This window comes from Gasterosteus aculeatus, chromosome 17 (assembly GCF_964276395.1).
Source record: "Gasterosteus aculeatus chromosome 17, fGasAcu3.hap1.1, whole genome shotgun sequence".
Taxonomy (NCBI): domain Eukaryota; kingdom Metazoa; phylum Chordata; class Actinopteri; order Perciformes; family Gasterosteidae; genus Gasterosteus; species Gasterosteus aculeatus.
Genome location: NC_135705.1, coordinates 3,418,842 through 3,434,104, shown reverse-complemented (window position 1 = coordinate 3,434,104; position 15,263 = coordinate 3,418,842). Strand labels below are relative to the sequence as shown.

At 47.7% G+C, this 15,263-nt stretch overlaps 1 protein-coding gene across 1 annotated transcript in view; it reads right to left on the bottom strand.

The window, feature by feature from the left end:
* LOC120835715 (plexin-A2) overlaps positions 1 to 15,263 on the bottom strand; it is a 61,503-nt gene that overhangs the window by 29,642 nt on the left and 16,598 nt on the right. Inside the window, exons 4-5 of the mRNA XM_078092830.1 lie at positions 6,976 to 7,110; positions 690 to 790 (exon numbers count right to left, since the gene is read on the bottom strand). Coding sequence (XP_077948956.1) covers positions 690 to 790; positions 6,976 to 7,110 — 236 coding nt within the window. The remainder of the gene's footprint in view (positions 1 to 689; positions 791 to 6,975; positions 7,111 to 15,263) is intronic.

Sequence of the window (15,263 nt, the reverse complement as noted above, 5' to 3'; positions counted from 1 at the left end):
GCCACATGAAAGTCTTTGAGGGTCATTCAGAGGCTGTAAAAAAAAAAAAGACCCCAATTAGGATTTATTGGACAGAAAAATAAAGTGGCCTCCTTTTGCAATGTGAGGGATCATGATTCACTTCGGGTTACTTGAGGGAGCAGCAGCCTATCTGTTCGCTGATAAGTGAACGGCATTAATTCAAATAAACAGCGTAATGGGACTCGCAGACAAAGTCAGCACTCGGAGGGGGGGAGGTGGGGGGACATTTTAATGAGGTAATTTGGATTAAGACAAAACAGATCTTTTTTTCCCCTCTCACTTCACTGACGATTTGATAACAGTGAGAGCTGCAATTTACATAATGCTGATCATCGTCAAGATATTACTGGCTGAAACGCGGACGTCATGTGATTAGACGGCGGGTAAATCCCCAGCTGAGGTCAGCGGCTACCGCCGCCGCTGAAACACAGCGTTTTAATCTCCCGAATCCCCCTTTTCTTCACCGTCAGGTATTATGCGAGCCAACCTCAGATAATTAAGATGGAGATAAGCCTGCTTCCGTCAGGTCCAGAACTCCACAATGTCGCTGTCATATCAAGCTGCACTCATCACATGACCACGTGCTTTGTGCCTTTTCGTAGCGTGAAACAAGCCGTTCGATCCACAGGGAGGTTGTGGTTCCAGTGGCGCGTGCCGGCGGGACTCACATGTTGTACAGGACACACCAGCCGCAGTGGGGGTCGCCGGAGCTCAGGCACTCGGCGCAGGTGCCGAACTGCTCACACGCCTCCACGGGGACCCGAGCCACCTAAACCAGGAGAAGAGCAGGAACACAGCAAAATTCTTAAGGGTTAATTTTCCGGTGCAGAGTTGAAATCACACTGCAAGAAGTGATTCAACTCTTACAGAGTCAATTTGTACGAAAAGAGCTGGAGTCATTATCCAGTGTCAAGATCAGATTAACTTGCGACACTTAGCAGAGTTAAATTAACTCTCTGATAGGTTTGAAACGTGTCACACTTCTTGGGGTTTGGTTTTATTCTACCTACTGTGGTGCGGAGTAGAGAGGGTGAGCCGGGAACCGCAAGGGTGGTGGTTTGAACCCCACTTGCTACATGTCCCATGTCAAAGTGTCCATGAGCAGGACAACCAACCCCTAATTGCTCCCCAGACTGAAATGTAGAAACCACGGGTTAAAAATGTAATGTAAGTCGCTTTGGATAAACGTGTCAGCTAAATTGTGTGTAATGTTTTTCACACTGGGCAGATCTATTTTCGACACTTATTCCGAATTCACTTGTTAACACTTTGTTCAGTGTTAATTTACCACTGACAAGATTGGGACGATATAAACACCAGCTTAGAGTTCAAATTGAATCTCACAGAGTCAATTTAACTCTCTGAAATTAGCTGTGAAGGGTTGAAGGTTCAGGAAAGATACATAGATGCATTTTTCTTTTCTTTTCTCTCAAACTGACGCAAAAACGTAAAGATATTGCAATATTCACCCTCCGCCTATAAATGTATGGACACGATTTCATGAATTACTGCACGACTTTTGTTGTGTATCAATCCAAATCTTTATTTTCGAGTCTTCAGCTGAGGTGCACAGCTGAAATCAAACATCAAACCTTAGAATAAAGCAGCAAGAACAGATCTCGGCTGCGGGAGATAAACCTTTAACCGCAGAGAATCCGTTAGAAGCAACAAAAGAATTTAGAACTGAACACAGGGAAGCCCCCCCCCCCGCCCCCCCCTTCTCTGGAGGCATTGGAAGTGGAAACAATGGGCCACATCTGGTGCCTCCACGCGATGCTCGACATGGCGGTGGCTGAGCTAGCGACCCGCAGCTAACGGTGACATCGTAGGAAACAGTGCTGACAGAGCTGGCGTTGACCTGGGGGGGAACCGGAGGGGGGGCACTACGCTTCAGGGGCGGCGCTGTGGGTGGCCGGGGGGGGGGCCTTGAGCTAGCCAACTCTCGACGACGCCCAAGTGCAAAATACTTGCATGCAAGTGTCATTTGTCTTTAGTGTAACAAATCAAACTGGGGGGGGGGGGTCATGCTCTGGAGGAAACGAGTTTTCTGCTGTGGTTCGGACTACGGAGTCTTTGTGTGTGTGTTTTGTAAATTAATAGATGAGCAACGTGGTCGTTTATAATATGAAAATATTATTATGATATCTGCATTCTGTTTGGAAAGACATATGGCAAAAACTGCAGCTTGAAAAAAATATATTCAGATGTGAATTAATCTGTGTGTGTGTGTGTGTGTGTGATTGTGTAAAGGCTTATCGTGTGACAGAAGTCAATTCCCCCTCCCCAAAGAAAACGCCTACCATGGACCAGAAAGTCAACAACGGCACGTAACCACAACTGTTGAACTATTAAGCCGCTGACGAGGGACCGAAGTCCATTTCATCATGTTGTCCAATTCGCCACATATGAAAAACTCATCACTGCTCACATTGTAGAACTTCTCTGGGAAAAACAACTCTTTATTTTTTTTAAACCGCCAGCATTGTGGGTTTTAACATCAGACATTTTGTTCAGATGGAAGAAAGCCGAATGAAATGAATGAAAACACCACGACTATTTCATAGCGGTTTTTTATTAAACTTTTTATTGAAACTTTTGATAAAGGCTGTTATTGCTCTTCTAAAGCATGACAGCTTGTGGAGCTCTGCAGGGGTTATTACACTGGAATAGTTCAATATGATAATGTTACGTCTTTCAATTGAATCGTAACGTGAAATAATCATATACATTTATGCATCTGTGTGTGAAAATACAAATTCATATTTGTTTCTTGAACTTCCAGATAAACACGCAACATCGTAATATATATATATATATATATATTACATATATATATATATATATATATATATATATATATATATATATATATATATATATATATATATATCATTATCTGAAATCTCCCAGCCCACATTTTGGGGTTGTGCTGCACGTTAAACACAGCAAAAAGCTAAAGCAACAAGCAAAAGCTAGTTAAACCCGCGCTGTCAACCTGAATGTGTGTATTTACGACATGATCCCTCCGTGACGACGACCAACTTCCTTCTGCAGCTTCATGCTCGCTCATTTCACACTTTTCTTATTTTTCAAGGTCTGGACGTAAGATGCAAGCAGGCAACGTAAGCAATCACAAATGAAGAGTGGATTATGGATCGGAGCGTCTCCGGCGCTCCTGATAGCATAAGTGGGTCCTCTCTCAGGTCGCTGTTGGCCAAATGGATTATGTGCTGCTCCCAATCAAATAACCCCATAGGTGCATTCCATTAGCAAAATGATTTCACAGCACAGGCGGGGCCGAGTTTCTGAGCGCTGTGTCTGACGCGGTGGGAATAATCCGTGAATTGTTGTGGATGTGAACTCGGCTGAACCGACAAAGTCGGTCTGTGGCCGTTAGGAAGCGTGACCTTTACGGGTCCGGAGCTATGGATCGTCTGCTTGCTGCTGCCCGCTAAGAATCACAAGCGAAGCTCTCGCTGCACGGCGCACAAGTTGATGTTCAGTGGCCCTGACCTGGACGGGAACGCACTGCGTGGAATCCGAACGAGATCAGAAGACACCACCTTGAGTTCAACGTTCACAAGGTCTAAAAAGTGGAGCGGCTGTGAATTGGAATCGGTCACATCGAAAACTTTCAGCATTGTCCTCAACTCACAGAGCTAGCAGCATGAACAGTATTAAGATGGCTCAGTGGTGACCTTTCTGGTTGAATCAAATATGAAGACACATTGTTTCCTTATAAGTTCATGTTGCGCAGATGAGTTTCACTTAGAAGTGTAACGGACACGCAATGTGCTTTTATCTTCTTTCTACAATCTTGGATTACAGAATCAATCCCACTCAACCACTTTAAGGTCAATGTGTTGTGGATCTCTTCATAAATCATTCATGATCAGTACTATTCTTTCACGGTGCTTTTTTTTTTTGCTCTGCTCCCAAGAAGTGCGAAGCTTCAGTCCTTCCGCTCCTCGAGTGTCTGACAGCGCTCTGTGCCGGCAGGGTCACATGGCGACGTCCACTCGCCCACTTCTGGGAAAAACCAAATCCTCATCTTTTCACAACATCTGCTGTGGCCTCGCGCTAATGCTCAATGTTATCATCTTTTCAGCTCGCTATCGCTTTAACGCTTTCATCCGGATTAGCAGGAAGTTTATGGATGCTGTCACATGAGCATACAGGCACAACTGTCATTCTACTTCATCAGGCCGACTTTGCGCAATCACTCGATACAGGTCGGGGGGGGGGTTATATGGTCCATGTATAGGCCAGGTTTGTATAAATACAGCAAGAACTGTTTGTTTTTAGTTTGTTTTTCAATCATTGGTGTAAATACAGCAGCTTGACTTCATTACAGATCCCCTTTAACTCTCTGCAGGTTAAGTGCACACGTCGTGCAGCAAACACAAATCGGACTGCGGCTGACCTGATCCATGTAACGTGTCGACCACAGCAAGAGGGGTTTTCTTTCCAATAAAAACAAAACAAAGCCCCCGTGAAGTTCATGACAGACTGAAGAGGAGCGGCAGCGCGAGTCGGTCGCCGGGCCGCCTGGTCCTCAGCGACAGAGACGCAAACGGCAAACGGACGAGGAACCTGTACCGTATTTTGAAACCGTCAATCCAATCCAGTGAGTTCGTCTCATTGCTTTATAGCCGTGCGTCGCACAAACAAACGTCCATCTGAACTATCGTCGGCTTACAGCAATCCATTTGACCCGGACGCACATACCAGCAGTCAGCGTGAAAGATTTACACCGTATGCAAACCGAACTGAACCTAATTAATTGCACAATATCAAGTTGTAAAATCCTTCCAAGCCGCGAGGGCGCGCCAGTCAAGCAATGGTTGGGTACGACTGCTGCAGAGTACGTTCAGGTTAGAGGGAAGACAGACAGACAGATGGAGGGAAACAAAGAAGTGGATGGGTGCATTAATTTAACATTTAACAGAGTGGCACTTCGGGAGATTGCCCTGGAAAAAGCCCGCAGCAGTTTCCCCTCTTCTCGAAGGTTTAAAGCCTCCGCCGTCATTTCACAGACGGGCGAGTGACATTCAGCGAGCCGAACGCGTGTTTGGGTACCGAGCATTTCTATTCTTAGAAACGATCAGACTAAAGCCACGCGGGGAGGAAGAAAGATTAACTGCTGGGAAGAGTCATTTTCTTTTTTTTCCCCCTTTTTTTTCATATCAATAATGGATCCCAAATGATGCTTGGCGGACGCAGACACAAGCGCGTAAATACACACACCTACGCAGGGAAATGCACTGTGATTCCGTCTTTTCTCTCCCCGCTCTTCCTCATCCCGCCGACCCGGCGTGTTCCACTCGGCGGGAGACGCAGAGGCTCATTGTTATTCCTCGAGGGTCGGCTGATCCCAGCCAAATCTGTCGCTGACTCCAGCATCATTCCTGTGGCGTTTGGCTCCCAGGAATCACAAAATCTCTCATCCCTGGGATCTACTAGAAACGTGGGAAATCTGCGTGTGAAGCCCCCCTCACCCCCGTCTCTAGGGGAGTCCTTAACAAGAGAAAGCTGAGCAAAGGGGGAGAGGGGAAAGGGGAAAGGGGAAGGCCTCGCTTCACCTCGACCTCCTCGCGGCTACAGGGCCGAGGCCGCCGTAACGGCGAGAAGAGGAAAGCGGGCGGCGTGGCCGAGCTCCGTTGCCATGGTTTCACTGCAGGCCGAGTGAAGAGAGAGTAGCCGGCCATCATCTCCGCCAAGGAAGCACGCGTCTCTCCTTGAAAGACCAGAGCTCATCAATAAGTGAAGCTTTGTCTCTTCCAGTCCATCACACAGAAGGAGGAGCTGCCATGGTTTGTTTTAAAAGACGCTCACACACACACACACACACTCACTCACACACACACACACACACACACACACACACACACACAATGCTCCCTCTCTCTCTCTCTCTTTTCAGAGGACGTAACTTGTTTTGTTGAACTCAACAGACTGTTTTTCAAGATTACCAGAAAAGACTTTTGGAGCCGCTGTGTGAAAACGAACTGGCAGCGCTGCAAACTGTGCCGATGTCCTGTGACTCCGGCTCGATACATTCCAGCAGTCAGGAGACAACTGCGAGCCGCGATCGGGGGCTTTTCTCTTAGTTTTTTTTTAGTTTTTTTTGAGCCGCACTGACTCCTAATCCCATTTCACAGTGTCGCGCAGCTGCGCCAAAATAATCACTTGATGGGAGTTGAAAGTGATTACCACTGCTCACTCTTATCTGCAATGAGTGCACAGAGCATCGTCCAACCACAACAACAACTGCTCGCCTCTGATGGCGGGCCAAGTGTGGGGGGGGGGGGGGGTGTTGTACAGCCTCACAGAAAAGAATGGAAAAAAGCCGTTAATGGTTTTCTATGGGGGGGGGGTTGTGTGTGTGTGTCTTGTACAAAAGATGGATGCACTGTAAGGCCGTTCGCTTGGATAAGTAATTAGAACAGCGGCCGGTCCCCTTACACACAGACACACACACACACACACACACACACACACACACACAGGCGCACACACACACGCCACACACACGCTCAACCATCCCTTGGTTGAGCGTGTGAGGGTTTGAAAGTTGCCGCATTGGATTTTGTGGATAATCATTAGGTATTATTTCAAATAAACGGCATTAATTTATCATTCGACACAAATTAATCTTTTTTTTACTGCTGATTCCCGAGCTGAACAGAATAATGATTCGCTGGTATCTGTGCAGAAAACAACATCTCTCCAATTAAACTGCAATCCAATCAAGATCCCAACACATCCTGCGTTTGCTTGTACACTTTCCAGCCACAAGTTTGCCATAAACCGAAAAATCCCCTGTTTTGTGTGACGTAAAAGCCAAAGTCTCGCCGTCACGGGGGGGGGGGGGGGGGGGGCGGCATCGAACTCGCGACCTCCCAGCTGAAGGCCGCTGAGCGCTTCGCCCTCACGCCAGCTGCGTTTCCTCACCTGATTGTCAGACATGACGTAGAGAGAGCTGCGGTCCAGGGAGAAGGCCATGTCCCGGAGGACGGGGCCGCCGTCCTTCATCACGCTCACCGTCTCGTACAGCACGCCGCCCACCAGAGGACCGTCCACTCTGATCTGTGGGGAGGAGAAAGTGGATAAATGCTTACTGTACTTTTGTAGAGTGGCTCCAAATGTCCCACTGTGGTTTGGTTGCCTTTAAACATCAGCTTTAAAGAGATGAACAGCACCCTCTCAGCTTGATTCCACTTTGAGCTCGCGTCGTTCGGTGCGATTTCCTGCTTTAAAATGGTGATAACCACCACTTTCTTCACAATAGGGGATTGTTGCATCACAACATGTCCTGTTTTACATTTATATCTTGTTTTTTAATCAGTTGTAAACTCCTCTCCAGCGATCAGGCAGAACATTAGCTCCTTTGCAGAGAGGCTGTTTACTGTAAACGACAGCCTGTTTCATTTGTGCCCAAAGTGAAAAGTGCTTTGCAGTAAATCACCGAAAATTTGCCATTCCTGCTGGAATCAGCGCTACACGGAGCGACAGTAAGAGTGCAACGCCCTCATCATTCATTCATGTCACGGAGAAACGGTGTGCGCTTCGTAACGTTTAGACCAAGAAGAAGAACGCAGATTCTCCTTCTGTCGTCCACCCCCGAGGTCACAGCCGTCACGCAGCTCTATCAACGTGCTCGCCGAGCTCAGTCGTATAGTTTGACTTTGGAACGACTTTGAGGCAGAAATCTTGTGGGGCTTATTAAATGCCAGCAGGGAGCACAAAATGCCCGCCGGTGAGAGGTCCTCCATCCTCGTCTTTCACCTCCGCCTGCAAGCGAGACGTATTGTTGCAGCGGAGCGAACCAAATGCGGAGGGTTTTCTTTGTAAATGAGTGGCTCACTGATGTCGGAGCTGGGCGAAGGCAGCTGTTTGAGGGTGTGAAACAGTTTGCAGAGATGTGAAGCGGTGAGTGAGGCCCTTTTATTATGAAAGGGTTTTATCATCTCATCTCCTTTCTGCAAATACAAACCTCCTTCTTTGTCTGGTTTAAATCGCGTAGCCATCGCCGAGAGACGGCAGGGCTCCTTCATGAATCCCATCTTTCACCAGTGTCACATGAGTGACGTGAATTGCATCACGAGGTAAGATGAACTTGACACTTGAAATATGAGTCAGAATTGTGAAATGTGAGAGAAAGGTCTAAATAAACTGGAGAGCAGGAAAAAAGATCATTAGCTTTGCAAACCCGGGTCGGAGCCCTATCTAAATTCCCGAGAGATCAGATCATTAACCATGTGATGCAATTACAGTACAGCTAAATTAATTCCTCAATCATAATAATTGAAATAAACACAAGATAATGAGGAACTGGAGCGGAGAATTTGCAGAAGTGTCGCTGTGGCGCCGCTGCAGATTCTCCGCCCGGACTCGGGCGACCTCGCCGCCCAAATCGCATTCCGACTGCATAACGTTCTGACCGCGCGCCGCGTCTATCTAGCGCACGCGGTGGCCGAGCCTCAGCACTCTCTCAACGGGGACAGTCAATCAATACGGGCTGATTACATGATTGGATCCCCCGGGCTCCAAAACTTCATCAATCAATCACGCCTCCACCTTCCAGGCAGCTGCAACTCTCCAACCGTCAGCCCTGCCAGCCGGGAATGAAGAAAGGAGGGGGAAATGATATGTGCCTGTGTGTGTGTGTGTGTGTGTTGGTTTATGTGGGAGGCAGGGTGTATACAGGGGTGGGGGGGTACTGGGAGTGTGGGGCCGTCATCCTCTGCATACAAAAACAGCAAAGTAATGAGCACAATAGTGACACGGTATCGTCTGTTGCTTCCAGATCACAGGAGGATACCGTGTCTCTCGCCGGTTATTGCCTCGACGCCGCGCCAACTTTCTCCTTCAGGCGTCTTCCTCTCTCGCTCGCTGTCTGGGCTCTTTCTCTCGCCCTGTCGTCTCTTCTTCCGCCTCTTCCTCCGTTTCCTATTCCTCCTCTCCCTTTCCACCGCTGTCCCACGCCGCAATGGAGCCAGTTTTATTGTTTCCCACACTTCTTCATTACGTAAATAGAATAGATAGAAACCAGAGCATGTTTCTGTGGTGAAACCATGTGAAAAATAACAACATCAACCCAAAAAAAAACGAGTCTAGAGGAGCTCGGCTAACGAGCCACGTGTGTTTTCAGTTGATGGCGACGGGGTTGACTGAGCACTGACCCATCGTGACCGATCCGTGGTGTTGGATTTCAGTTGGAATCCAAAGTGTTTTTTATCATTTAAAACCCGGGCTGACCGGGCAGAAGCCTCTGGGAGCACAACAGGTCCTCCGGCGCTCCTTAAGCCCCACGGCTCTCTGATGAGAGTAAGGCGCCTTTAATTGGTTTTATAATGAGTCTGCATGCAGGAAATGGCACACAAAGTTCCACGCACGCGCTCGTCTGCGCACACACGAGCACGCCGACAAGGACGCACGCACACTAACACGTCGTGGCGCTCTCATTAAGTCTGCAAATCACTTGTCGGATCAATACACCATCTCATGGATTATTGCGCATCGGGAACACTCGTGCAGTCCGTGTAGTGCAGAATTAGGACCTAATTTTCACTTGTCAGTGGACAAATCCGTGATTAGAAACACGTGGATGAAATCCTAGAAAATGCCACTCGGGCTGCTCCCTCACACATCGGATCCATCGGTGATCAGATGCACTCCACAAACGCTCAGTGTGCCTTCTAGGTGACCTCATGTGAAGAAATCCACAAAGCGCTCTCACGATGAAGCTTTGGACTGTTTCTTGGTCATTCAAAAAAAAGCTAACCGACCCGCCTGAGACACCGGAAGTGGCCGATATAAAATGGGTCTCATTGAAGTAGTTGGTTCATCGCTTTAAGGGTCGCGACGAACAGCTACATATTTTCCGAGAAGCTTCAGGGAACCTGGTTGATAAGATCCATGCAGTCTCCCCTTGTGTGGTCCATGTCATGGAACCGGACTGATTTGCCATTAATACCACATGTTTCTATGACCTCATTGAGCTCCGTCATTTCAGTTCCTCTTCCCAGCGTGACTAGAATATATATTTAACCCGTGAAAATATTTAAGCCAATAACAGCAGTATCCTTCCTTTTGCTAAAATTCCCCTCGCAGAACCTGCGATGGATATAAACAACCCGGCTTAGCGTGGCTTCCACAAACAGATATGCAACATGAGCCCATGTGCTCGGGAACAGAAAACAGACCCCTTTCTTCCGGGCCCCGGGTTTGCATCATAAATGCTCGGCTGCACTCTCATCCTGCGAGGGCCAAAAGAAACAACAACTGTCACTTGGCTTCACTCAGGTTGGCTCCGCTGTAAAGCTGCCATGAGCGCTGCGCTCCCCGGGACGTCTCTCCCGGGAGCTTTTACATGTGGGGCTGGTTTTTGGGATCCATTTCAGACGGTGATTTTATTCATGCCGAGAGGAAGTACACATGTAAATCTCTCCCAACGTCTGCTTTTCCGCTGCAGATGAGGAAACCTTGTAAAGCAGATGATTGCTGTGTTTATACTGTAATGGCTGTCCAATCTTTAAAAAAAAAAAAAAAAAGTGTGTCCATATGCCTCCAGTCAGTGTAACCTAAACATATGGATGATGACCCGGGAGGCTGTGAGCTCTCTGCTAAACACATCATTTCCAATCTGCCACTCTGACGAGGTTCAATCTGTCCGACCTGAACCCAACACAAAGACGCTGGTTGATTTATTCTACAAACTGTCTTCCTCGATTATCTTTACGTTACATGAAAAAATCACCCAATCATCCCGTACGGACAAACTTCCGATTCATGGTTTAGTATTGTTTTTCACGCAAAACCACCACAAGTAAGTCACAATCTGGCAGGAGACCACGGAAGGATCTCCCATTACACGGGGCAGAGGGTGCACAGGGTGAAAGTACACGCAAGACTGGATCCAAAGTAGATGTAGAGAGACGTGACGCAGACTGCGAGACAGACCTTGGCACCGGCCCGACTCGATGTTGTCACGCGGGCCACGCGGCGACATGAGGGCCGGACACCTGGCCGCCTTTTAAGGTTGAGTGGCCGTGCATATGGTCCGATCGAGGGTGACAGCCGAGGACGGCGGGCATTGATTAGCCCACATGACCGTCACGCCTCTGTGAATGCCAATGAGACGGGGCTCACGGTTGATGCCCGGAGCGGCAGGTTAATGAGAAGCGAAGAGAGTTCAGGGGGGAGGACGGGTCTCTTGAGGTGGAGGAGACGTGTACTGCAGGGCCATCACATTAACTAAAGTCACACAGAGAAGCTTATTGATCCAAGACGCCAAACCTTAACGCGACGATCGACTGGGCTGGAAGAAGAGGTTCATGACGCGTTGCTGTGTGTTGTTTTCTCAGAGTTGTTGTTGAAAACCTCACAGTTGCAGCGGCCGTTATTTTCGCCTGAACCGCCGGCTCCATGGCGAGCTTCCAAGACCACGAGTTCTGCAACTTAACCACAGTCTCCTCTCGGCCTCTGCGTCCTTTCTCTCTCCTCGAGGACACCGTTTCCTGTCCTCTCTTTCCTGTCCTCATCCGTACGCCCACGGCCCCTCCGATCGTTTCCATTGTATTTCGGGTTCCACCCGACAAAAGCAGTGGGAAGTGGGGGGACAGTGAAACAATTCATGGCACCCGTATGGTCTTCATTTTGCTGACCGCAATGCAGTCAGACCCCTTGTGTGTTGCACTTTTTGTGGATGAGCCAGGGAACGAATGGAAGATCAGAGAGAGTTGGAGAGCGAGAGAGAGAGAGAGCGAGAGAGAGAGAGAGCGGCGGCGATGTTAATTAAACTACAGTCGGGAAACAGCAGGGAGATAGACACCTGTTCTACCTGTTATCACAAAATTGGCAGTCTTAATAGCATTTACTATTTCAGCTGCACCGAGGCACGGCTATCGACCACTCTCGGGTCCAGCTCCCTTCATGTGGCTATAAAAATCCTTTCAAATTAGCGCCAAACACACCTCTTCCGCCCGCTCCCCTCCTCTGAAACTCTATGCTAATGATTTCAATCACAGGGCCTCCACTTTCCGGGCCCCCTTTGGAAACCGTGACTTTGAAAAGTCCAAGTCATTTAGCCGTCCCCTGGAGAATTTCCCCACCCGGTCGACTCTCAACGAGCCGTAATGAGGGCGCCATTTGCACATGAGAGTATTTGACGAAGGCTTTATTCGCAGCGAGGTTAACACTACCAACCTTCTCTGTGGAAATACTGCTGCTCAGAAGCTGCAGGGATCAGATTTGTGATGCTTCAGAAGACCGGTTTCTGCACGGGACCCCCCTCCCCTCCCCCAAATCCTCCCTCTTTCGCAGCCCCAAGAGTGTGTCGTCTGCATACGGTGAACTCCAACACCGAAGGGTTTAATCGTGAATAACAATAACACTGCAGTTCTAGATCATTGATTTCCCTCTGAAATGGGATACACACGTCGCAATCCAGTAGTTGTAGTTCCTTCTGAGTATTACTGCGCCCTGCAGAAACATTTCCTCCGGAAAATCAATTCCACTCAACACCGGTTATGTGTTTGAAGCTGACACAGGGTAAGCACAAATATAATGTCACTCTACAATGTGTCTGCTGCTTACTTACACTAGCGCGGACACAAAAATCTGCTGTTCCCCTTCAAGTGAAATGAAGTATAAAACCTGGGGAAATGTGTTTTTAGTCGTACAGCTTTTGGAGCTGAATGATATAAATCATTAATTAAAAAATCAAAGCCATTTATAGACGTTGTAATTTTGTCGACTTTATCCAGAAACTCGCTTCCAGCTCCTCAAATATTACAAATTGATCAGTGGCCCTTGGCTTTAAACTTTAAGTCTTCATCTAGTTTCAGTTCGGGACGTGTCCCATGCTCCCAAAACGAGAACATCTAACACTTTAATCACCATCTAAAAGTCGATAGCGTTATTTATGCTTGATGCATACGCGAGGGTGTTCCATGCTGAGGGTTTGCCCCTTTCCAGCGAATTTTTGGCTCTAAAGAATTGTTTGTGCGTGTATCCTTTGTCAAGACTGCTGCTCACATTTATTTTTGGAGCATCACCTCAGCAAATTATGGTTGAAATTGTTGAATTGACTGAGATTCCGATCTTGCGCCTACTAGAATGTTGCTAACATGTGGAAACTGTGCCACGGAAGGTTGCATCTGTCAAGGCCTCCTGCTTTGAGACCTCAATAAGGATCAGGGAGAGATAATGGCTTTTACCTGGATTCACCTCATCAACGAACGTCATGCAAAGTGCAACAACCCCTTTTTGTGTTCGGCGCAGGTACCTGCTGTGTCACACACGCCGCTCAAATCAACCACCTGAGGCAGCAACTGTGACAGGTGATAATAGAAATGTGCTGTTGTGTATCTTTGACTAGCAAGAGACTCATCCATGTGCCGCACGCAGGGCGGAATGTGGTACGGTCGGCTACCCCCGTGACCTTTAACCCCGGTTACACCTAGGCTTGACCTTTTGCAAAGGCTCTGCTGCCGGAGAGATCCGCCGTTGCCATCTGTTGTCATGCCACCTTTCCACTCGGCCCGTCCATTTGGGGGTGATGGAATAGGACTCGCCTGGTGACCCCTTGCTCCTCGGAGGCTCCTGGCAGTCTGGATCAGGGCGCTTCGTAATGACAATCTGTGGCCTTTAGACGCTCTGCACTTAAAGCGGGAATGATGGATTCCTCGTGCTCCTAACACAAACTTACTGCTCGCTTCCTGAACACACGCAAAGCATATCGCTTTCTTTTTGCTTTCTCGCTTCTTATCCCTCTTCATCAACCTTTCTTTTTCTCAATTTATGTCTCAGTCTGTTGTTCCTTTCCTTTGGCAGTCTGCGTCTCGCTTTGTCTGTATCGGTTTTCTCTCTCTCTCTCTCTCTCTCTCTGTCAGGCTATCTTGTTTGTTTTTTTGTTCCCCGATGGCTCATCTGATGAAAGAGCTTCAGTGATGCTATCTGCGCTCCCAGTCTGGACTTCTGTGTGCGTTTGTGTGTGTGTGTGTGTGTGTGTCAGACAGATTGCGCCTCATAAGACTGAGGCCTCCAGGCTAATGTCACAACAGTCCTCTCGCACATTTACTCAGTCAGCTGCGTGCCTTAACAACTGCGCAGTAAGCAGAGCCCACGGGTGCTACCAAGTCAATGCGGTTAAATCAAAAGAAGGCGCCTTATAGGAGCTTCATGATAATATATCGCTACAGTCTGACTTCAAAATTAAACATGATGGACAATGAGCTAAATCAACTTCATGAACCTCTCAGAAAGAGGTCATCTCATGTCTGTGGGCTTGGTGTTCGGGTTCCTACAGCGATCTGAGCGGATGATACGTTCCTCTAGGAGCCTGCTTTTGGACATCTGAAGCGTATTGGTGTTTGCTCGCCTACATCATGTTTTAAACCCACCTTGATGTCTCATGGTTCGGTTAGTTACCATTAAGGGGACAGTAAACAAAGGGCTTGTCAGGTTCTTCCAGAAGGTGTTCTCATACGCGGCTACAAAAAGCAATGCATGTGCACTCCACAAACGCCATCAGTTCATAATCCATATTATCATGACTGAAAGAGCGACAGAAACATGTACACAGGAGGTCGGACCGGACCACTCGGGTGAAGGCTTTATTGTCAGGATTTGAGCTTCTCCCATTTTTCGAACTTCACTAAACACGTGTAACGCCTTTGAGGTGAAACCGGGTCCGAATGTGTGCGCTATTACGCCCATGTGAATCTATCTCGACCCTCTTTGAAAGCTCCTTCAGACGTGACGTTCCAACTAATTCCTGTCAATCAAACACTTTGTCAGTACTCCGCATTAATAATCAATGCCTTCACCTGATGATGCAAGCACGGGAGAAAAGCAGTAACCTAATACTAAATTTAGACTTCAAAGAAGACGGCTGGAGATATTTTGTAATTTTGACCAAAAGACCAAAATCAACAATACTTTGGTCCATCTCGTTAGATTTGAGAATGACCAATGCGTCCGTCTGTGGCAATCTGCCTCTCGTGTTCCAGCTGATATTAAAAGAGGTCACATACACTGTATATACTTAAAGGCTAAAGCGAAATCATTTCCTAAAACCTTCTTCCATTTTTAGCAAAATGGGACTAAATGGTGCATCTGTTGCGGCCTATTTTCAGCTGCAGATTTAGTCCCAGTGAGTGTTTCACTGCAGCAGAGCTGTTTTTCCGGGGTGACTCAAAATAAACTACACTGATCATATTCATAATATGGCATCT